Source organism: Candoia aspera, chromosome 3 (assembly GCF_035149785.1).
Source record: "Candoia aspera isolate rCanAsp1 chromosome 3, rCanAsp1.hap2, whole genome shotgun sequence".
Lineage (NCBI taxonomy): Eukaryota > Metazoa > Chordata > Lepidosauria > Squamata > Boidae > Candoia > Candoia aspera.
In genome coordinates, this window is record NC_086155.1 from 121,201,058 (window position 1) to 121,215,303 (window position 14,246).

The 14,246-nt window shown below is 37.5% G+C and overlaps 1 protein-coding gene across 1 annotated transcript in view; it reads right to left on the reverse strand.

Annotated features, from left to right (window-relative positions):
* The window catches only part of CTNNAL1 (catenin alpha like 1), a 58,475-nt gene that overhangs the window by 36,281 nt on the left and 7,948 nt on the right, over window positions 1-14,246 (reverse strand). Inside the window, exon 2 of the mRNA XM_063298735.1 lies at window positions 281-470. Coding sequence (XP_063154805.1) covers window positions 281-470 — 190 coding nt within the window. The remainder of the gene's footprint in view (window positions 1-280; window positions 471-14,246) is intronic.

The window sequence follows — 14,246 nt, forward strand, 5'->3', positions numbered from 1 at the left end:
AGAAATATGACTATCCCAGTTTCTTTGTGGTAATGCTTCCCTACTGAATGCCACAGATCAGCAGCAGGAGTTAATACAATTTCAGCAAAACTGGAGGCATCCTATCTAAAACAATCTCCTGTGGCATTTCTCCAAACGTTTAAGAGATTTAAAATGCAAGTCTCCACTGCAGGTAAATTCAAAATCAGAAGGCTTTACCAAATCCGACAGAATAGAAGGCAAGCAGGTATTTTCACAGCAAATGATGCCCTGCTTCTCAGGTTCAAAAACATTTACCTACCTGCTTGCTTTGCTTCAGTGCAGGCAACCTTCATTTCCTCTTTCAGTTCTTGGTTTTCATTGGCTATAGCTTCACCCACCATGACAAATTTTCCAACAGCTAGGTTAACTGCTTGGCCCACCTGCTGGACTGCCCTCAAAGTCTTATCCGACCTCTTTGGTTTATCCTTATGGTTAATCAGAGTTGTTATCTGAAAGCAGAAAGAGGTGACAGCCAAAATCACATATTAAATATTGTTCTGGTCTTTTTGTGCCCAAGAATTTCACTCCAAATAATATCTGAATAACAGATTGTGAAACCTACTCCTGTGCCTTGCATGTGTTTGGCCAGTGCCCATGGTGTGTTTTTTTAATTTTACTTAAATGTCCCTTCTTCTTAGTTCCTATGAGGTCTTTTAATTTTTGTTGTTTGAATTGTTTATGCAATGTTTGTACACCAGAACTTACTCTCTTTTTCTTTCCATCTTAATGGCTTTCCTTGTGCAAGGGAATACAGACAGAGTCCAGGCAGAACCCAGCAGATGATAAAATACAACAATCCAAATCCCATTAAAATTCTAAGTCTGATAAGCAGAGCAGAAAGCAATATAAAACAAAATAGATCAAAATAAAAGTGAACACTAACTAAAAGGACAGTTTATAAAATATGTTGGGGAGTACCCGTAAAAGTGTGCTTCCATATTGCCAACTTAACTCCACCTCCCCAATCTAAGATGATTGGTAAAATGTACCTGCAGATCATGTTCTGCAGACTGGCCTCAATCTGAATCTATTCTGGGTGATGAACAGGCAGAGTTCAGGGAAGGCAGATCTACACTAGACAATGCTATAGTGCTCCAGTATCTGTATTTGTGGCTTTCACTGATTTTAAGGCTGCATTCAACTTGATTTTCAGGATTAAACTATGGTGGAAACTTAAAGATACCACAAATGATAAACGTCTGCTTCTACTAATATCTAGAATGTATAAAGATACAAGAATGAAAGTCAGATGCAATGCTCAAGGACACATATCAAAGAAATGCCAGTGAGTAAAGGAGTAATACAGGATAGTGTGTTAGCTCCAGCACTGTCTAATGTTTACATAAATTCACTGGTGGCCAGCTTAACCAGCCCAAACTTTCATCCTCCTATATTGGCCTAATGGCATATTAATTTACTAACCTATACTGATGATGTGGTTGTTTTGTTCTTGACTTCCATCGGCCGTCCAAGAGCCGTGACTGCTCTTTTACTTCACTGCAATACCGTAATGAGGACCTAGTCATAAAGTATTCCAAGTCTAAGATGCTTATATTTTCCAAACTTCCCAAGTTACGGAACTGGCAAATAGGAGGGCACACCATCAAACAAGTCAAAACTTTTAAATACTTAGGGGTAGTTTTCCAAACCTCTGGAGCCTAAAATGCCAACTGAGACTACATATCCCAAAGGACAGAGATCGGTCTCAGCTATACAAGCTTTCTATTTTAATCAGGTAGACAGTTCATTCCAACTGCTTTAAATTCTTTACAGCTAAGGCTTGCACCCAGTTATTGCACAGGGTTCAATTAGGGCCATACAGCAAGAAAGTAATAATAGAGGAAGTCCAATCCAAACTTTTGGGAAAGATTTTCCAGGGCCCTCACTGTGTCCCAAATACAGTGCTCCAGCAAGGAGCAGGAGTCACTAGAGTTGAATCTGGCCTTTGGATTATAATCTTTAATTGTTGGCTGAAAATTATTCCAAGGTCCAGTTGGATTGGCCCCTTTAATTATAGTAGATATTTCTGACTCTACCTAAAAAAAGCCATTTCCAGGTAATTACATTTCTATGGCTTTTCTTGGGATGCTCTTTTGCCAATGGGGTTAGAACAAGCCAACCCAGTTTTGAAACAAAGGATTTTAAACACAGAAGATCAATTGGATTCTGAAATTTGCCCCCATGATATATTTATTAACAACCTGTTTAATACAAATCAGCTAGTGATCTGGGCAAGATCACTGTTTCAAAATTCAGAAGAGCATTATCCTTAGCTCATTTTATGGCTCTCTCCACAGCAGTGTTGGAAGGGAATTACTCTTATAATCATACAGAATGAAGGTGGAGTTATTTTGAGTCTTTCTCACACTCTTCCTTTTTCAGGGTTGAGATGTTGTTACCTGTCTCTTTTATCTGCTAACAGTTCTTGTATTTCTTTGCCAGCTTTATCTCTATTTTCCTCTACACAATTGTCTTGCTGTGCTACTTTCCATGTCTATGAAGCTTTCCTTCTGTTTTTAAAATATATAAGAATAATTAAAAATGCCATCCCACCTTACCTGTAATATGAATTATACTATTCAATTCTACTAACTCATTTTTCTGTATGAAATATCAAACCAGGAATCTGGGGAAACAAGAGATTACAAGAATGTCAGGCTCAAGGGGACAAATTATTGTGTCCCAAATGTATGGCACCCAGAAAAACATAACAAGGTGACGGTGCTGGGGAAAAACGACTTATGACCAGTCCTCACACTTATCACTGCTTCAGCGTCCCACGGTCATACGGACACAATTTGGGCACTTGGCAACTGGTTCGCATTTATAACTGTTGTGTCACATGTTGATGTGATCACCATTTTTGACTTTCCCTGCCGGCTTCTGGCAAGCAAAATCAACAGGGAACCACATGATTCTTAACTATGTGGTCTGCTTAACGCCAGCAGTGATTCACTTAACGACCACCACAAAAAGGTCACAAAATCGGGTTGAATTCGCTTAATGACCACTTTGCTTAGCAGCCAAACTTCTGGCCACAACTGTGGTTGTTAAGGGAGAACTATCTGTATGCCTTTCCTGAAACATATCCCGGCAAGATTCATGGTACAAAGGGGCAGGTGTATACTGCTAAACGTAGGACAAATACAAAAAGTCAAAAGATTTTAAAAACCTTCCAAGTGCTAAAAGCTCTTGATTCAATCTGTATAACCCAACTGCAGACAGAGCAATGAACACAGAATTACTATTTGCAATGAATGAACGTTTCAATCAATTGATTGATATTTAGCTGTCAGTATTCAGATATATTTCTCAGCCTTGGCTTAGGGGAATACAGTACTGCTTCCACAGTGGCAAGTATTCCTTCAGCCCAATTATTCATGTATATGAATAATAATAATAATAATTTGAATACTACTAAACCATTCAGCCTGATGGCAGCTTACAACGATATAAACATTAATATGTTTTTAGTCTTAGAGCTATCTATTTAGAGCTTCAGAAACAAAATGCATGTTGGGAGACAGGCATAAATAAATCTTTTTTCCCTCCTTTTTAAATTAAATGGTTAATAAACATGTGCTTTTCTTGGGTTTTTGCATGGAGACAAGTTGAAGGGAGAACTCCTTAAAGAAAAGGCTATGAATTCCCCAGGGGGACAGACTAGGTCATGTCAGGAGATTCCGCCTGACTGATGGCAGCCTATTTACTGGAGAACCCTTGGAAGGAGTGGTCTGCCAATGAGATTTTAAATTATACCTTCTCCTTGTTTGAAGCACAGGGCATCCTTTTGGAATGTTTTTATATGCCATAACATTTCTTTATGTTTTGCTATCTCGATCTGTTGTCTTTAATTGCAGAAAGCAATGCAAATTCATTGAAAGGTGTGGTAGATTCTTTCTAGAAAATAATATTTAAATAGGTATTACTACAATGGGGAGGAGAAACCTGCAGCCCTAAGACTTTTTTTTTTTAATGTTCCCTGGGGCTCCCTCTAATCTGATTGCAAAAATGTATAGCTGTTCCCTGATGGGAAGCAGATAAAAACTGTTCTGTGCATTCAGCCCCACCAAAAACTGTTAACTGCTGCCCTTGACTCCAAAAGGTGGTCCATTCAATTTAAAAACCAGCTTTCTACTCACAGCAATAATTACAATAACATTTACACTAATGGGATTAATCATTTTAAAAAAGAAACATATCTGTAAATCTTATTTAGACAAGTACAGAATTGGATTGTTTTCTTCCAAATTATAAAGGCACACTCAAGACAATCCAGATTTGTTGACAATATGAAAAAGGTTTGCTGTTATCTTCTGGACATTCCCCCCCACCCAAACGTCTCAGTCTAGCCTACAATTCTGGAAAATTGAAGCAGTCCTTCATTCAAATACTAACCCGGGCTGATCAACTTAACTTCTGAAATTAGCCAAGGTTGGCTACATGCTGGCACCTCTGGGGCACATATTTATATTTAAGACACTTTTCTGGAACAATGAATAACAAAAGCAATCAGGGTGCATTGTTTGAACTGAACTAAAAGTGAGCATGCTTGCCCCTAGCACCAGACCATTCCATTTTGTCTAATGACAATGGCCATTGCCTTAGAATTGGAAATACATTTATCCTCTCTTCTCTCTTATCATGCATTTCGGTTATCCTGAGGGTACTATATTGTTCTTGAAAAGATGCTTGGACGTGGAGTTCAGCTTCTCCAACCTCCTAAATTCCTTTCATTTTTCTAAACAGCTCCAATAAGAAGTGAGCAACAGTGCACTGCTGATGCTTGAATTTATCTGTATTTATTTCCTCCTGTTTCAGAGGACTGTAGCTGAGTTTGTGCACTTGCTGGAAACAGAGGCAACAACAATACTATTGGAGTCAGCTTATGATATAATGCAACATCTCTTTCGGCATTCCTATCTTCAAATGGGGACCAGCAAAATACCTTTCTGAAACTCACAAATGCAACAACAATCCTTGTTTATTATCCCAAGCAACAAGAATTAGATTTATTAAAAGAACTTCATTTCAGAGTTCGTGCCAGATAGCTACTGATATATCTATAATCCAAAAATATGTCTAGTATTTGCTTTTTAAGAAAAGCATTTAAATGACATCTCAGTACTATTTTTTCAGGCAATTACTTCCTAATGTGTTTCATGAATATTAAAACAATTCCATGGCAAAACAATCCCCACTCATGAACAATATAATAATAATTATAATAATAGCAGCAACAAGTGCACATTATATCTTTGCATCTATGCATTTTTAATCATTTCTGTTTATAATGAACTGGGGACGAATTTCAGTATAACTGAATTCAGTGTCCAATAAAGGCTGTGTCTGAGATTACTCTCTCTCTCTCTTTCACATTCATACATGCATAGGCACTTACCATTCATTATTTGTACAAAGAAACATACTCTGGCCTGTTTCTAATCACATATTCTATGCATGGGCCTGAAAGAACCAAGTTTCTTGGTCTTCATAACTGAAACTAAGTTGTATTATACACTGAATCAAATTATGCCTGAAGATCCCACTTTCAAAAACATGTATTATGTGTAACCGTCACTTGAAGATGTGGCAAACTGATACTCTGAACAGAGCCAACATTCACTAGAGTTCTATTCTTCACTATTCTCCAAGGAATGTGTCAATCAATAGGCAAATTGTTATCTTTCTTCCCAAAATTTACATCTAAAAGTTACTTTTTTTCTAAAACGCTAGCTTTTTTGATATATAAGGAACTGGCAAGTTCCAAATTATTTTATGTATCAGAACTGAACAGAGCTCATAGTTCTCCCATTTAAAAACCAAAGGCTATGCTTCCTAGCCTCACTGATTTCACAGTACAGTTTTAGCAAGGAAGAGAGCTCTTGTTGCTACACTCTTTTGAAAATTATCCAGAAATCTACAGTAAATCTAAACCTGTTAAATCAGTAAATCTAAATCTACTTTCTCCTCTTAAATTTGCAGTGAAACAATCCTCCCCAATTCCCTCTCTCTGTCACTATCAGCATACTTGAAACACTTATTTTTTCCCAAAATGCTGCATTTAATTTGGAACTTGCCAGTTCTTTTGATATATAAATTTGGTTTACTAAGGCTCTGGATCTAGTCCTTATCTAATATGATGATTGGCTGAAGAGTGGGTCAGGCAGATTTCCTTAGGCCTGCTAGATTATTTTAAAATTTATTAATATTAGAACCCAGAAGTTCACCAAGTACAGAATGATAGCTTGGTAGAAGGGGGAAGAATATAAAATAAATAGTTCATCTGATTAAATTAATCCATTCTGATTGATTTCGTTTGTTTTTTGCTATTAGCCATTCTGTTGTTGTTATTATCAACCACAAGAGAATCAAAACCTATTGCTATCTACTACAAATCACCCACAGTCTTATTACTGGATGCTAATCTTCCTTCTGCTTCATGACCTTAGAAATGGACTTCACATGACTGAATGGAAAACCATCAGCCTCCTTTAAGATTTCAGATTTCCATAAAAATACAGACCTCACTTGTTATTTTCCCAGCAACACCTAACCAAATGTTCCCAGACCATCCTTTCAATAAGGAACAGTGTGCCTCACAACCCAAAGTCCTATGTCATTAGATAAAATATATTTAAATTGTTTTTTATTTGGAATTGTATGTGTGCTTTGTTTTTAATCCTTTTTTCCTCCTTTAGCCTGTCTTCCTAACACACTGCTTTTTTTTTATTCTTCAACACTTGGCTCTATTATTTTAAAAGATAATTTATCACATAGAAAACCTTTCCTTTCTTGGCTGCATTATTGTCAAATTATCCCTTGTATTCTTAAGATATTTTACAAGCAAGTTTTCTGTCTTCTGAGCTCTGGGCAAATAAATCCAAAGATTTCCATACACAGACCCACCTCCCAGATTTAGGATGACAGAAGAAAACTCAGAATTCCTCCAGCTGTATAGACTGCAAGTAAATCAGGAGGTTTGATCTGATTAATGGAAGTCTACTGCAATTATTTTTGAGGAAGAATCTTTTTAAAAAAGACACCACATATGAAAGTCATCCCTCCTCCCTCATCTCTAACAAGGAACTACTTCAAACTAATTAGCTAGGACTATTACAGACCTCAAGAAGAAATACTTGAACCAATCACATTTAAAACCAATCATTCTATTCAGAAAGCTAATGGATTCCTAAATATAAAAACAGCCATTATAGATTTTAGTTGGAACCTGGGAAGAGAGAAATCACAGAATAATACCTGGTAGAGATCAACTGTACAGGCAGTCTAATTATAAAAGTATTAACTTGCACAACTGATTATACTGGAAAAATAATTCCTAGTATCTATCTATCTATCATATTTCTTCACTGCCCATCTTGTGCTGTGACAATTCTGGGTAGTTTACAAGTGAATAAAAGAATAAAAGATTATAAAATATAAATATACTGTACATAAACATAAGAATAAAGAATATAAAGTCCAAGACAGTCTTAGTAAAATTTTCCAGGGCCACATCAAGGTATCAACCAGTATCTGATCAGTGGAAGTTAACATAGTTCAAGCTAGTTTAAAACAAACAAAAGAAGCTCTGAATAACCATAAGCACTTGACTGGACCTGTTTCATTCCAGAATAAACCACATGTAACAGAACTATGTCAATGTACACCAAGATGGCCTCACTTGCAAGCACACGCTTAGCTTGGCATAGTTCCCAACAGAAAGTGTTTCATCTGGTACCGCCTACATAAAAATGCCTGCAGTAAAGGCTCAGGAAACCATAATTTGACCATGTATCTCAGAAGGATAAAGAGATAAAATTGACAGAAAATGGGTAATTAGTACTAGGGATTCAGAAGGCAAACATGAGATAGTTCCTTCAAATAGGCAGCGCTATCCCCACTCCCCATGACAGCAGAAATTATCAAATTCTAGCTGTCTCTGGTATACTGACAGAATTACAGTAAATAAATAAATAAAAAAGTTCATTACAATAGGGTACTTTGCATGTAGTCAGTCCTTGTGCAAAAAGCTTACCTTGTTAGTCTGACATTATCTGACAGGTTTGTTTACAATAAAATAAAACTCTAAAAGAAAGAAAGACAGGTATAAATATATAATTATGAAAACTCTAATTTTCATTTTGAAAATAGGATCCTCATTGGGGTTATACAGAAAGCTTCTATAATCTTATTTATAAAAGGCCATGCAAGTAGGCAGACTACCAAAATTGTTATATGCCAATTAAGTTTGCTGGAATGTTTTTTTCATCAATTCTCCTTAGGCTGCAACAACAATTTTACGCTGACATGAGCAAAAGCCAGTTTATGCATCCTGATATACTTACCACCTACAACCCAATGTAGAAGTTCTCCTAATTATTTCTAAGATGAATGAAATGTGCAAATCAATATTCTTCCTTATCATTACTACTTAATAAAAACGTAACTGCACCAGCCATATGAGAGCAGATTTACAGAGTGACTCTTCAGCTGTTCAGCTGATGCTCAGACGATTAAGAACCACAAAGACAGCAACATTAGCATGCTGAGAAACCCACAGGAAACATTCTAACTAACTCAGTTTAAACTGTTTGTTGCTGTTAGGGCCTTGAGCTGCTAATAGGAAAAGAGAATAACAAAATGAAACTCAGGTGGCAAGAGAACGATTAGAAATAAGGACTTCCCCTACCCGCATGATCAACTCACTTCCCATGGTACGTAGCAAGCTTACAGAAGGATAGATATCTTCAACCTAAAATAAATCCAAAATGATGTCTCTCCTGAAGGTTCAAGGTATGTCCAAAAAATCATCACAAACAAATACACTGATATGCATTATGAGATACACTTTCACTCATTCTACAATTACAGTCTTGGAGTATTTCAATACCCTCCAAATTATAATACTACATTTTGGAAGATTGTTAACTTCTCATTTAATAATCTTAGGTCTTTAAGATAGAATTAATTACTGTTGTTCTTTTAAAAAACTTCTTAGCTAAAGAAAGGTAGATGAGGACATAGAACAATACACAAAAAGGAGAGAAAGGTTTCCTCTATACAAGATTGGACAAGATGCTCTTAATCCATGCTTATCAGATATCCCCTTGGATTCCATCAAAGTAATTAAAAGTGTAGCCCTATGCCCACTCATCTGGGAAGAAACCCCACTGAATATAACTTACTTTTGAATAAAAGCCTCAAAACCTTGTACTCTCTGACATTCTTCCCCTGCAGACACTCAGCCAAAAATATGCCCTAGAACACAACTGTTTCCATTTGTTTCCAACTGTTTATCACACATAACAGAGGAAATTAACAGTTTTCTTACTGACTTCTAAATAACCCAGGCTTTCTAGAATAAAATATTTAACAAATCAGAATGACCTCTAAATTTGTGTCTTCAGCAAGTAAGGGCTCTTCTAGATGGAAAGGTATATCCATCAATGGAGAGAGGGAGGGAGAGAGAAAGAGCACCTATCCATGTTGTTTCAGTGTTGTCACAAGGTACGTGGGATCACACCAGGTCATGACTTCCTCCTGCTTCAATTGAGTAAATCTGACTATTCTGTAGATAAGTTCCTGAAAATGGTAGACTCATTTTGAAATATCTTACAACAGTGAATAACATCCCAAGGCTCAGAAGTCTACAAAGTGGGCTGGTTCTCATACATAAGGCTCACTCACAATGCAGCATTGTATGCCTGAGCAGGAAGGAACACACACAATACTTGGCACTCTACCCCACCCACCTTTCCTCTCCTCCCATGCAACTGGGAGATGGAATAAACCAGGACTGAGTAGTTTATTTGCAGATTCCTATTTGCTGTTATATGCAGATTGCAAATTATGATGTAAAAATAGTATCATCTGCTCAATAAATCATCCATGGAAATCTTTTATGATTTATCTAACTAAAGAGTTTATAGTTTAGCCTTCTAATCCTGGTTTACACAAAACCACAAACCAAGAATCTGCTGAACTGAACTGAAATCTGCTTTAGTTTGCCTGCTGAAATAAATTCCTTTTAGCAGAATAAAAGAGGGGGAGGAATGCTCAAAACAAAAGAGATAGCAGAGCCCTTGAGCTCAACATTTCATGCAAGCGCATTACACTTGTGCAAGGATACTAAATCATGGCTTAGAATCACTTAGGAACTGTGTGCTCCACACACACTTAGGAATCTTAGGAATTTCGGTACATGTTAATTCTCGATTCTCTCTATACAGACAGTTTAGAAATGATCCTTCTCATATACAGTATAAAGAAAAAAAATCATGCTATTATATTAATTCACAATACTTAGATGATTAGCCTGTATTTTTCCTTAGAAAGACTTCATTTTACTTTTTGCTGTAATGCAACACATATAAATTGTTAACTTTTTTTTTAACTACATCTCATTATACTTCACCTTTGGCATTAAAACACCAGGAGCTTATTCCTCAAATAGTCTTACACTTCTAGAGTTCTTCAAGGGATATTAATATTCCCAAGGGTTAAATCCATTACTCAGCAGCATACCTGAAAGATTAAGTCTATGTTAAAAATCAAGGAAGTGTTCAGTTAATCTGAGCACAGCTGACAGGAAAGGAAACAAAACAGCTTCAGTCATTCAGTGCTCGGCTACTATCCATATTAATGTAATGAGGGGAGGGGGCGCGGAGGTGTTTTATATGGAAAGCCATCAACTTTTATGCTAAAAATGTTCATATGGGAAAGCATTTCCATATATTCAAAACCTGCAAACCTGAACACAGGCTGCCTGAGTTCCTCTGAGGACATTGACAATTTGAACAGTGAATAGGACTACAGATCAATATAACTTTACACATATCACTCATATCATACTAATCTATTTTAATTTGCACAGTTTTGCTCAGTGGGAGTAGGAATATGAGGTCTGTGACTCTGCATCATACTCGTAGCAGAGTTTATTAGATCGTTTCAAGGAGCCCTTAATTTTCTGGCGGGATGGGGTCACCTGGGGCGGGTAGGTTCACCTCTCTTTCTGAACTTGGCAGGTGGAACAAAGGGCTCTTTCAAGTGGGATGGGAAGACCCATCTCACTGCAGATGCTCCTCTTCTAGCCAATGGGTGGGGTCAGGCTGGGCTTCTTTTGCCTTTCCTTTGCCTCCAGGAAGGCTGGAGATGCCACCTGGTCCTGAGTTAGAAGCAGACGTCAGGGTGTACACAGTGTGTATTCCTTCTCATCTATCATCAGTATGATGAAGCATTTTTTCCCTGCCCTGATCAGTAGTTATATTTGACAGACCTCAGTAGCGGCTGGTACCCATGGAAGACAATAAAGCAGAAGGCAGGCAGTCAGCAGAGCAGAGAGACCACAACCTTCTTTTAAACATCCTTAAAAGCACTTAAGCAAAATACATAATAATTCCACAGCACCTAAGTAAACTGAGGAATAGTGTCTCACTTATAACAGCTCAAATTGATGTCTTAGTAACACTTCACTACATTAGCAATATTTTTGTATGGCCTCTGCCACCTTTTACAGCCAATTATCCTAACCCTCCAGTTAGCTACATAATTCTTTGAACATGGAATCTGACCACAGAATTTTCAGAAGCATCACTGTTCAAGAATGAAACAAAGCCTGACAATAAAATAAGCTTTTTCTCCCCCCTCCCCACTCTCCATGCTTTCTTCACTGTGTGTTATGTACTGGCAAGTCTGAAAGTAGAGACTGCTTGCCACTGATGCTGTGAGTTGCATTGGCAGTCTCTTTTGTAAAGAGTGTGGGGAAAATATATACAAATAAAACTTAGCTTTGCAAAGGCCCTTGGAGCAGTTAATATCTAGGGAAAAACAAAGTTTGGTGGAGGAAAGGGGCGGTTCACTGAGCACCACACTCAACATCTTTTGATTCAGAGCAGTTACCTCTGCATGAAAAAGCACAGTTCAGCCCCAAGTTTTTCTCATTCAGCAACTGAGCAACATAACCTCTCTTGCACAAATAAGTAAACTGAGACATGTAACTCTAAGATTCCAAATGTCCAAACCAAACAAAAAACAAAACAAAAACAAAAACCATCCTATAATCTGAACCTGTTTTTTTTTTCTGATCTAGCAACTGAGTGACACAAATCACACACACACAAAATTATATCAAGGCAAGTCTATTCTTTGAGTATGATTGCTGATTGCTGGTAGCTGCACCTAACAACTTGTGGTGTCCAAGGACAGCAGAGGCTGAGGAGATAATACAGAGCAGAGCCAAGGTTTTCTGAGTTTAGGGAGGAGAAAGACTGGAGTTCCCTTTGTTTCTCAAAGTAAGTTAAGCCACTTCAAAGCTTACACTATATTTGCGTGCATATCATTTTCCATTTCAAAATGGCAGGAAAGCACACCACCAATTTTTAGCAACTATGGACAGAAGTGTTTTGGGGAAATGCACAAAGGGGGTTCAGAGGTTACATGCCCTCTGGGGATTGCCCATTCAGATTGCCCACTCCTGATCTACAAAGAGTACATGGAGGAAAGCAAGGAATCCACCAAGGAAAAATATTTACATATATCCACACAAGCTCCTTTTTTTCTTTCTCTCTCTTCTTTTCTTTCCTATGCTGTGCCTTAGAAATCCTTTAATAGGAAAAAAGAAGAGAACATTCTGTCCACACTGTACTTTTCAATAAACAAGAGGACTGATGGAAATCTGGGCTGATCTTTGTGGGCGCTATTATGCATGTCTTAAACCAATGCCTATTTTCGTTGAGAAAGAAGGTGCTGTCATCTGAATCAGCTCTGCCATTATTTTACTGGAAGAAGAATGTTGGGACCACCCTGCTTCACTCCTAATTTGCTTCCAAAAAAACTGATTTGAGCATGGCTACCTCATGCAGATACACCATCAAATGTTGTAAGATCAAGATATTCTTAACAAATGTCACCCCAGAGTTTGCACCATACAGTACTGGGCAGTGAGCAGACACTCTGCTGGCCTGGAACTGAGTGACTTGATTGAGTCTGGGGATAAGAAAGCTCTAGGTGGCCAGTGTCATAGCTAATTTTCTATCACTAGAGTTTTGCCTCTTATTCCAGGATGGATGGATGGATGGATGGATGGATGGATGGATGGATATAAAAACTAAAAGGTTCCATAGCCTGAAAAAGTTTGAAAATTCCAGCCTTAGAAATCATTATTTAGGAGCATAGCAAAAAAAGTTTTAAAGGTCAATAAATAAAGTCTACCTCAAGAAGTCTCCTGTCATATTCAATTCTCACAAACATGCTATCTGCATTCCCTGTTCCTTCTGTTCTGTGTGCTTTCAGAAAGCATATATTCAGGCAAAGAACCTGCAGGAACACATACATTTCTTGTTTTGCTTCCATTCTCTATACAGCTTCTCTCTACTTTCTTCCCATGTTCTAATACACTTCAGGGAGTGAAATGGGAAGATCTTGCCTTCAGGGGCTAAGCCCAAATCTCTTAAAAAGCAGGATTTAGCCTGGAGATTACAAGTTCCTGAACACTACAAAAAGCTTAGCTGAAAGGCCCCACAGCTCCAGTTTTTAAAAACTGAAATGACCAGAAGTTGGCAGGAGCTCCCAAATCATTTGTTAGATGTTATATACCACAGGTTCCCAGCAATCCTTTTTCCCAAGAATCAGCACATCAATTAACCATGATGCAGACAGTACAAAATACAATTCAAATAGTATACATGCACAGCAGAATGTATCTCTTGGGGAGATACAAAACTACCACTGTACTAAACTGATTTATTTATTCATTTGTTGTACTTACAGACTAGCATAATCAGATAATTCCCAGGGGTGTGCAAAACAATTAAAAGCAAGCACATAATAAAATAAAAGAGTAGAAGAATAGTTACTAAAGTAATGCAAAGCGACAAAAAAATGATGAATCTCAAAATATAACCCTAGCACCCACTCAGCTGAATAGCAGTAATAATTAGATTTCAAAGACATTCCAGAAAAGCTTTATCTTCACAAACTTTAAAAGATTTTTTTAAAAATATCTAATACAGGTAGTCCTCACTTAGCAACCACTCATTCAGTGACCATTCAAAGTTATGATGGCGCTGAACGAGGAGACTTACAACTGATCCTCAAAGTTGTTGCCATTGCAGTGTCCCCATGGTCAATTTTTTGCTTTACAACCATGTCACTCAGTGCCAGAGTTCCCAGTCCCAATTACAGTCATTAACTGAGGACTACCTGTAAGTAAGATAATGAATAAC